General features: G+C 43.2%; 1 protein-coding gene across 1 annotated transcript in view; it reads left to right on the forward strand.

Moving 5' to 3' along the window:
* The window catches only part of RNF6 (ring finger protein 6), an 8,621-nt gene extending 6,517 nt beyond the window's left edge, over window positions 1-2,104 (forward strand). Inside the window, exon 5 of the mRNA XM_008631494.2 lies at window positions 6-2,104. Coding sequence (XP_008629716.2) covers window positions 6-233 — 228 coding nt within the window. The 3' untranslated portion in view covers window positions 234-2,104. The remainder of the gene's footprint in view (window positions 1-5) is intronic.
* Window positions 2,105-11,073: the final 8,969 nt, after the last annotated feature.

Raw genomic sequence — 11,073 nt, forward strand, 5'->3', positions numbered from 1 at the left:
AGCAGATTGACAATCTTTCTACACGGAACTATGGGGATATTCACACTGAAAGTGAACGGAGTAAAACGTGCAGTGTTTGCATTAATGAATATGCAACAGGGAATAAACTAAGGCAGTTACCTTGTATGCATGAGTTTCATATTCATTGTATTGATCGCTGGCTTTCTGAAAACTCCACTTGCCCAATTTGTCGGCAGCCAGTTTTGGGGTCTAATGCCACAGATAATGGCTAGAATTGTTTGTACTGATCAGTACTCAAGGATCTGCTCCTGCTCTGTTTGTAATGAGCCAGATGAAATGCATTGACTTAGATAGGGGTCCATTTGGGGGGGGAGTTTTGTTAAATGTCTTTAAAAATTATAGGAAACTTATCTAAATCTAACAGTGTAAATACTATTTTTTCCAAGTGCAGGTCTAGGAGGACACATAGAACCAAATGATATTGGTAAAGTTTATATTTTTTTAGGCAATTTTGTTATGCTAAGCACTTTTGTAAATACAGAAATGCAATAGTTAATCAGTCCTGCTTAATGTATGTTTTTTAACATTGTAATGGACTCGCTTTATTTAGATTACAAGTTGTTTCACACAGACCCACCACTGTGTTGAAAAATTAGTGGCTAAATAGCCATTTGTTAGCTTTTTGTTCTAAGAACAATTTCTTTTACAGAGAGTCTCTTGCTGGACATGTTTGCTGAAGATATTTAAGTTACTTGAAGTGCTCATTTTAATAGACTTTTTTTTTTAAAACATTGAAATATCCTTTCCAAAAACTTGCCAATTTGGTTCTATTTAAAAAATTCTATGGCAATTTTTGCATGTGGGTTTACACAGTTCTTAACATTGACGAGTTCTTATTCAGAAGTGGATGAGTTAGTGGCATTATGAAATGTACATAATTAAATGCTGTCTTGGACAATCTTTGTCTTTTCAATGCAGACAGCAGTCAAATTGGTAATTCCAAGAGGGTGTGTCTTACTTGCTCAAAGAATAAATGAGTGCTGAGGAAGCCTTTTTACTCTTCCAAATTACTCAGTTGATATTCCTGGGGTTTTAACTGCCTTCGTTTAAAGAGGGGAAACATTTCCTTGACCATGATATTGTCTATAATATGCATGTTTTGGCATCCTACTCAGAAGAACAAAACAAAGGCTTGAAGTGCTTTTGTACAGAAATTTAAGGTACACATATAGTATTAGTCCTCTTGAAACATGCCTGAGGACTAAATGGCAAAAGACACAAAAAAGGACAAAATAAGCTTCCCTGAAAGTCCCCAATATCTGTATAATTAGATATTAAACTTTATACCAATGACTTACACCAAAATAAAGTTGCAAGATAAATAATTGAGGCTTTGTGTGAATTACTGTTGAGCCATATCCTGTAGATTAATAAGACTTACTGTTCTTGATGTTCAGTCTCAGTTTTCACTTTATTCTTTCCCCACTTTTCCCCAGCTCTGTTCCTGGCCTGTTAGTTGTTATGGTACATAAAAGCCCAGCACAAAGCGCTCCAGGGGTTTCTGGGAGAAACTGAACGTTACAAAGCTCATCTTCTGAGCAACCTGCACCTCAGTCCCTAGAGAAAGGCAGAATTGTGCAATTATCTAGTGTGTGTATATTCTGAGCAGTAAAAAGAGTACTTGATGTGCACAGGTTCTACTGACTTTCTCTGCCTGTAGATAGTGGCCTTGACAAATGTGCTTCTGAGCCAGGTGCTTTACTTAGAACATCTGCTCATTACATACTTCATCCTTCAAGGGTAGCTATAAAATCCAGTGTGGGCTATTGGATGTCTACTTCAGTTCTGCAAGTGAAAAACTTGGGTCATAAATTTCACAGAAGGGCGTTTTTTCATTCCTAAAAGTAGTTCTAAGAAACTATTATGAGATTTAGATGATTTAAGGATATGATTAAGATCTCTTCTGATGTAATTTTTGCTGTTAACTACTGCAAACATTGCTGACCCCTCCCTTGAGTGCTTCCTTAGCTGCAATAAAGAGTGAGGAGATTTAAATGTGATTATCAGAGCTAGCTTATTTTTTTACTTTTTTTTCCTGTTACTTCTGTTACCTCCTGAGGCTGACAATATATAAATATATGTATATATGCCTTCTGCTGCTTCCTTGTTTCTTTATGACTTTCTTTTATATTTGAAATCTGCCCGATTGAAAAGACACATATGTAGAAACCTGCCTTTGGCTCACTATTGCTTTGCTGGTCAGGTTCTTCAAGGTCAGTTTTGGCTTTAATCCTTACAACTGCTACGCTGATGCACTAGAGGTAAAGGGAGGTTCCTTGTGCCTTCTTTCATTCAAGTGGGATTTTGCTGCAAGAGCACAATTTGGTACATGGTTCAAGATGAGATCATCTATGATCAGGTATGTTTAACTGAGCTGTGAGCAGAATATGCCAAAGTACAGTGAGAGCTTTCTGTAGAAATAGTAGGCTATGGGATAAGAAACATGAAGCCTCCACTACAATACTCCCGTCCTACCACATGGAAGCTGTCAAGTATTTCCCCTCCATTTGAGAAGCATGTAATTTGTTACTCAGCTTTCTCAAGAAATTGCATTGATGGGACCAGTTAAATCTTAGTGATTCCGTTTGGTATTGGCTTTTGTTACCTCCATTTCTGTGATAAAATTTCAGTTCTCTGCCACCCCCACCCTCCAAACACTTTTTTTGCCTTGTCCTTTGGTGACATTAAGAAAAGTAATTTATTTATATGGAATTTAATAGAAAAATGTGGGCAGAATTTTTACAAATAAGTTTATTTAAAATGAAATATTAAATTGAGCTCAACTAGTAGCACTGATCTAGAGCCTGTAGAAAACCTTAATGTGGAACATGACCCAGAGAGCTCCCTTGAACAATACCCCTGCAAAAATACAGAGAAATATCAGGCTGAATTAATAGGTTTTTCTATTTCTTACCTGTGTGATGCTATCAGTGACTTTCTAGCTGGTATTATGGCCCTGTATGTCTCTGTAATAGTCTCTTTAATAATATGACATCGAAGTGGATTCCCATGTTGCCAAATAACACACAATTAGCAACACATGCAAATTTGGAAATGTAAAAGGAAACATTAAATGATAGCAGGTTATGTCCTGCCACTTCATGCTTTTGCCTTGATGGAAAATAACTATTCTGCTTTTAAAAGGAGATGCCACTTCCCCAAGCCCCTGCTGAAGTAACCCTGCGTAGTCATTTGGTAACTACCAAGTGACTGGTCAGAGCCCAACCAGCCTGACCACTAGGCCAGTTAGGAATGATGTGGGGACGGGCAGGACATCCTGCAGCCACGTGAGGAAGCGGTGGGCCAAGTTGGCAGTCAAGAGTGTGAAAGGTGATGTGGGCAGAAGAAATCTCTTAACGGAAGAGAGTTGCAGTGGACTCACTCCAGGTCTGTTCACACAAATAAAGCAGGCCCTACAGGCCAGTATGGGGGGGCAGATACCTTACTTTCTCTAAGAAATCAGCATCTCAAGTGCTGGTCTGCAGAAAGCAGTTCAAAGGCTCTGATCTTATCAGGATCACAGAGACCTGGTGGGATAGCTCACACAGCCAGAGTGCTGCAATGGATGGATACAGGCTCTTAAGGAAGGACAGCGATGGGGAGGAGCTGCCCTTTGTGGCGAGAGCAGCAGGGATGTGTGAGCTCTGTCTCAGGATGGATGAGAAGCCAGCTGAGAGCCAGGTCACGAGTAGCAGGCAGACTAGCATGGTCACTGTTGTGGTAGCTGTCTGCAATAGGCCACCTGTTTGGAAGAAGAGGCAGGTGGGATCTTAAGACAAACAGTCCAGAAGATCTCTGCATTATTGTTTCACAGAAAATAGTATGTATTCTTGCCAGTTTCCTTTCTTTCAATATCTACCCCTAAAAAGAGACACCGACATTAATTTCATTGTGGGTTGTAGGATTTACCAGTTCCTGAAATGGCTTTGAGACCTGACTCTCCTTTTGAATGCACTGACCATAGATCAGTGCAGTCTGCAGGATTTCAAGGGAGAGAGGGGGCAAATGTCAGAAAGCTCAGGATTACTGTTATCCAGTCGTATACCACAGTTATAACTGTGGAGCTGTGCATACCCAGCTGTGGTCAGAGCAGCATTCAGAACAAAAGACACTGCCAGAGATGAGTCTTTAAAATTAAAAATACAATTAGCTCTCCTGAGATCCTCTGCAGCTAATCTGATTTCAGCCTGCATGCAGAAAGCATCAGCAACAGGCAAGCACTGCCCAGCACACTGCAGACTTCCCTCAGCCTGCTCATGTTTACAGAGGGAATGGGGTTAGCCTGCCTTTTGGGCACACAAGGCACCTCAAAGCCAAATTTCTTCAGTTTCTTTTTTTTCTTTTGGGCTTACACTAGACTTTGACTAGTCTGAAAGAGACCTGGAGCAGGTTCACCAGATACTCAGTGCACGTTGCTCCTTGGCATTCACACTTACTCCAGAAGGTGTTTATTCCAGCACTAAATTTATCTTTAGTGTAATGTAAATTGCTTGAAGTGCAAAAGTGAAACATATACACACTAAAACAAAACAAATACAGCTTTGATTTTCTTTTACAGGTTGAAGAGCTAAACTGGGATATGTGGGATCACTTTGTCCCATTGTTTTAAGCAGTCCTTTTGAAGGCCTAACTTCAGGCAACTGGGGTTCTTGTCCTGAGTAAAGTGGGACAGATAAAGTATACTGCTTGTACTTCCAATAAAAACACTTGATTTTTATGTTGAACGTTTCCATCTCATCAGTAGTACTAAGACTTCAACTAGGCCAGTTCCATTGTGATGTATTTCCTTGCACAGTACTGGTTCTGCAGTGCTGAGCATCTGTCATACCTTACAGAGCCTGTGAGCTATTTTTGCAGTTCACACACATTTGAGCTACATTAGTAATGGCTCACCCTTTACCTTCAGGCATGCATGCCCAAGAAAGCGTATCATGTTGCTATTTTAATACAGAGGTCTTGCCCTTTTCTGAGTGAGTAATGCAGGAATAGAGCACTTTGGCTGCTGGTACTATTTCTTTTACTGTGTTCTTAAACACATTTTGCATACAGTTTATTCCATTTGTTCAATGTTAACAGCATACATATAAACACTGAAAGAGTAGGAATTGCCAGTATGTGTATGAGGATACAGTGAGGTTAATCTGCATATGTGTAGCAGTTAACTTGAATATACGCAGTGAGAGTAAAGAATCATATTATTTCAGCAAAAGGTCTCTTAAAATTTAGCCCTTCTCCCCCTTTATTTTAAGGCATCTCCAAGTACAGACTCCAATTTTTTTTTCTCGTTACATGAATCTCAAACTGATTCTGGCCTCCCAGCTGATTTCAGTCACTGATTATTCCCCTGCATCCACTCTGCTCTGACATGAATCAAGTTATAGCTCCTTTCTCTGTGATCTAGGTTGTGAGATGTGAGTAATGCAATTTGAGGCATCCAAACTCCCAGAAAGTACCGTGATGAGATTCCTTCTCACTATGGCGGTGGTAGAATTAGGGAAGCCAGAACAACTTGAATAACCCGGACTATTTTGGACAGAAGCACGCTGAGAGCAAGAGCCTGTGCAGAGCCTCAGTGCACAGGGTCCCACAGCAGCCCATGGCGCATCCCTGTGCGCTGCCTGGACCAGCTGAATTCGGATGAAACCTTCGGCTTCCAAGAGGAAGTGTCTCACAGCAGGAGAGGGCGCCAGACAACAAGGAGCAAGTGGTGGCTTGGCGGTGCGTCTGGGGGCACAGACCTGCCTGTGAAGAGGAGGGTGACTTGCAGCAGGGCACCGTGTGACAGCCCTCCCTTAAGGGGAAGGGAGCACTTCAGCTTCGAAAATGCTCATTGGTCGAAAGGAGCGACAAAAGTCCGAGGGTCCACAAACAGGGAGTTTTATTAGCAAATAACACACTTGATATGGAAATTGGTATGTTAGTTCCAGACCTGCTGTATATGCCCGTGGCACTGGATTTTGGTTAGAGGCATAGGGTGAAGGGAAAAGAAAAATTAGGCACATGGCAGTGGGTTTTGGATAAAGGGGCAGGGTGGGAGGGAAAAGGGAAATTAAAGAGGTTAACTAAAAGGGGAAATATTAATCTTAATAAGGAAAAGAGAAAAAGAGAGGAAAAGAAAGAGGAAAAGAGAGATGAAAAGGTGTCATCAGCCCTCGTTTCAGCATCAATCCAGCTGATAAGAGGTGATCCAGTTGAGTCAGCCCAGCTGATGATATGTCTGGGCTCTGGGGGCACCACCTGGGCTTGGGAGTACCTTTTTATTGACAAGTTTCTCCACCCCAAAGACTGGTTTCTCATTTTCCATGTTAATTAATTATCATGCAGTCTGTTCTTTTAGGCCTTTCTGGAGATGGGTTGGAGGGCTACAGGAGACTTTGGTGGTCCAAATCCCACCTTACAGACCATGTCTACTTCCTGCCAATCATTCCTGTGCTCTCCTGTACTGTGCTTGTGGATCTTTCTCACAGAAAAGTGCTGCCCTATCTCCACCTGGCCCCCCTTCTCCAGCCAAAACTGGTTCTTTCTCACAGTGTGCTAGTACCAATAGTCCTTGGTTATTCCCAACAATTCTTGTCTGTTATTACTAACAGTCCTTGGCTGGCTGCACAGCCATCCAGTCATCGGTATTTGAGACACACATGAGCCCCTTATCTTAGGGGAACTGAGAGCTCAAAAGGGTCTCCCTTTGGACCACTGTCCACAGGGTTGTAAGAGAGTGGGGTTTAGTCATAATTATTTTTCATACTGCCCACAATTCAAGTCGGTAACTTTCTTTGAAGGTTCGTCAACAGAAATATTATTCCACTTGGGTTGTCAGTCAGGCAAGAAAAATAAGTTTCCAAGGCTGCTTGTTAAAAAACAAGTGCTCATTAGACAACACTATTTCCTGGGAACAGACAGCGTTTCTGATAAGCTGGAGAGGGGCTTAGTCCAGGTGCAGTTTGTCAAGGCCGAGACTTCATGGGCATTTCTCATACGATAGAGCAGCCTGAGCTGGGAGGGGGTGCGACTAAAGTCAGCTTCCCCGGGACTCTATACACCGGGAACCCGGGAGGCGGGGGGAGACACGCTGCTCCTCCCGCCGAGCCCCAGCTTCCCCTGAGAGGGAGGAAGAACGCAGGGTGAGGGAAAAGCGGTTTCCCTTCGCGCTCCGCGGGGCCGGCGCTGCCCTGGGAGGGGGGGCAGCGCAGAAGCTCCTTGGACATTGCACCTGCGGCCTTTTTTTCTCTGGGTGTGGAAATACTAACGGGATCTTAAATGAATGCCAGTTCCGAAACAAAATGAATTAGGTCGATTTGAAATAACGCCGAGGAAAGCCAGCAGCCAAGCGCGGTGACTGCTGCTCGACTCGCGGCACCGACGGGACCGAGGAGGCGGCGCCTCCGGGCGCGGCCCGGCCCCGGGAGCTCTCCGAGGTGCTGCAGCGGCTCCCACGATCCTGTTTGGGGAACACGGCCCTCCCCAGGGCAGAGACAGCGCCAGCCTGCGCTCAGGACATCCCTTCGCAGCACTGTTTCTCCAGATGCCCCGACGGAAGCCACCGCCGCTCCCTCTGCCTCCTCCGCCCTGGGGAAATGAGGATGATGGCACTGCCTCTCTGTAAGCTCCCTGGAGACGGGTGTCCCAGAAGCAGATTTCCAGCCTGCAGGAACTGGTCCCTCAGTTAGAGCTGGACGTGTTTCCTGAACAGCAGCAGGGCAGAGAGCAGTGATGCCTTAGGTTTTAACTTTTATATTTTTCAAATCCTGTACTGCTTAGTGTGTAACTCTGAAGCTTTGTGTGGCCTGTTAGCTGCTGTTCCTTCATGCTGGTTAGACATAACAAACCTCTCTAGGTTTGCTCTTCAAGGCCCCAAAATGTGTAAACTAAAAGCTTCTGAAGAGGGGGGCAAACTTGGGGTAATTACATCATTAACTGAGGTTATAATTGGAGAATTAACCCTAATATGCAAATGAACCAAACTTATAAAAGCGTGAAGAACCTGTGACCCAGGGTCCATCTTGGGTGTAGCCTTTTGACAGCCCAGGGTGTACCTTTGAAGGCCCTTCAAATAAATACCTACTATTATTCTCTTATTCTTGTCTAGTCTCTGTTTTAGGTGGCCATTTCAGGCATCAGCAGCAACCCTTTTATCCTAGTCTGCCAAAGCAATGTGAACAAGCAGAGCTGTGAGTGCTAGTCTCTAGGGTATGCATAGAATCACAGAATCATAGAATGCTTTGGGTTGGAAAGGGCCTTAAATCCAACCCCCCTGCCATGGGCAGGGCACCTTCCACTAGACCAAGTTGCTCAGAGCCCCATTCCAACCTGGCCCTGAACACCTCCAGGGATGGGGCATCCACAGCTTCTCTGGGCAGCCTGTTCCAGTGCCTCACCACCTTCACAGCAAAGAGCTTCCTTTTTTTTTTACTTACTCTGTGTTGTACACAGCACTTGATTTTTTTTTTTCTTTTTGTATCAAAGTATTTTAAGCAAAATCTAAGTCACAGATAAACTATATACTGAACTCCCTTATTTCCAATCCTATGGTGCCTTGGCCATAGTAGTTGGTTCATAACATATTTCAGAATATTTACACACTTCCTCTAGAGTATGGTTTACCTTAACAAATATGTCCATTCTCTCAAGCTTCTTAGTCTTTCTGAGCACATCTCCTTGGGACTAACTTTTGCTTTTCTGCATTTGTTTACAACTGTACAAAGTGAGTGCCACCAAATCAGTATGGCAGCATTTTATGCCTGCCTTGGATTCCCTTTGCACCAATCTCATTGATTACAAAGCCAGAGAATATTGGACTCACATTAGCCAGCAATCTAGCTGTGGGTCAGAGAAGTGAATCAAAATAATGAAAATGCACCTCATGCATTTTGAGAACTATTTACATTCTGGAAATCAATCTTATCTTAAAGCACTTCCTATGAAGACGGCTGAGAGGGCTGTTCAGCCTGGAGATAGAAGGCTCCAGAGAGACCTTATAGCACCTTCCAGTACCTGAAGGGGGCTGACCAGAGAGCTGGGGAGGGACTTGTTACAGGGACAGGAGTGGCAGGGCAAGGGGGAATGACTTTAAACTGACAGAGGGCAGGTTTAGATTAGATATTGGGAAGGAATTCTTTACCGTGATGGTGGTGAGGCTCTGGAACAGGTTCCTCAGAGAAGCTGTGGATGCCCCATCCCTGGAAGTGTTCAAGGCCAGGTTGGACAGGGTTCTGAGCAACCTGGTCTAGTGGAAGGTGTCTCTGCCCATGGCAGGGGGGTGGGACAAGGTGATCTGTAAGGTCCCTTCCAACCCAAGCCATTTTATGATTTTATTGATGCCTTTTCTTGGACTTAAAATCAAGAGTCATACACGGTTAGAAGGGGAAAAGGGATTTTACCTTGGTATTTATTTTAAGGATCCTTAGGTGTACACGTCCAGGTCATGTGCATCGAGATGCACCCCGCCGAGTCTATCTCTGTGTCTGTCTTTGCCCCCCTCCACCACCCCCCCCCCCCCCCGGCCCCAGCATTGGGTATAACATTATAGGTTCTACTCAGCATATCCACCAAAGATTCCCCAATGAGAGGCCCAAGCGAGCCCCCCTCCCCAAGGAACCCTCCCCTGGATGGCTCCATCCTGGTTCACAGAATATGCTCTGGAGAGGACCCCGGGGTCCGGGGCTCACCAACCCCCAGCCACGAAGCCTCCAAAACGTTCAGTCTCCCAGCCCAACAAACAAGTCCAAGAATGTAGGCAAAAAGCACCAGGAATACAGAAGCCGCAAAAAGGCACAACAGGGGAATAAAAGAAAAGGCAAAAATCCTCATGGCATCACTATGATTTCTTCATTAAACTTTAAATTTCTTCAGTATTATTCTTCTTTGCTTAAGAATACATTATTTTTCTTCATTACTAGCTAATTACTAACTTGGGTCCATGTAAGTTAAGGTCCAAACTATGGTCTACTGTACCATATGTCTTTCCTGTGCAAAGCATTTGTAAGGGTTATTCTACACAGAGCTTTCCATCAATTTCCAGCCTGACGAATTCTTTCTGTTGACACCATTGCCATGGAATAAAAATCACTGGTTCCAATTTAGCTTACTGCATTTCAAATATATCTTTAAAACCATACAAACTTGGAGTTATTCTGGTAAAGTAAAACTGTACTGCAAGCACAGTTTGTCTCCTGAACTAACTTGCAGGTATGAAGAAGTTGTCATAACAAGTTCTTAGTCTTGAGTGTACTAGAAAAAATACATTATTTTTCTTTATTCAGTTTCACTATTTTCTTTATTTATTGTCACAAGTGCCAAAATAGAATGGGTTCAGTATTTTTAAGTTTTTCAGTAATTTTCGGGCAAATCACAGATCACCTCCTGCTATGAGTACAAATTTCAGTTTCCAGCATATCAATATGATTATTGTACTCATCGCAATTTTATTTACATGTGTCTTTTTTCAAAAACCTGAAAAACCTGAATGGCATGTAACTAATCAAGTTGCCTACATTTCCAAATTTTTAATCTTTTTTCTCCCATGGCACTTATAGGTAATGGTTTACCCTCCCCCTCCACCCCTCTCCCATGCAGCCACTGACTGTGCAATTCATCATATTTTTTTTCCACCTTCAAGTTAAATCTGTGGGTATGGTTAACTGTAAGAGGAGTGTTATTGTTAAGCCCCTTCTGCTCTATAAAGTATAGGAGACTCCAGCTCCCTTAGGAGATTTCGGGTGGGCCATGCATGCATTGCCGCATGTCCACATATTTATGGTCACATCCTGTGTCTGTCTATAGATAGCAGCATCTCTGCAAAGAAGATCCTTAAGTTATTTCACTTATTTTCCTGAGCTGAATGATGCCAAGCACACTTTCTCTATCAATCTAGAAACAGCAAGTCCTGACTTTTTGACTTTTTTTTTTGACCTTTTAAAAAATGTCATGATGAGTGACAGACACCTCCCCTGTAGCTCAGCATATTATCTGCATCATGCTCATTTTGATCCTGTGCATGTAAACAAGGACAAAGCACCACAGCACAAAGATTTGGTTTAAGAGCAAGAGAGTCTA

This window comes from Corvus brachyrhynchos, unplaced genomic scaffold (assembly GCF_000691975.1).
Source record: "Corvus brachyrhynchos isolate BGI_N302 unplaced genomic scaffold, ASM69197v1 scaffold103, whole genome shotgun sequence".
Taxonomy (NCBI): Eukaryota; Metazoa; Chordata; class Aves; order Passeriformes; family Corvidae; genus Corvus; species Corvus brachyrhynchos.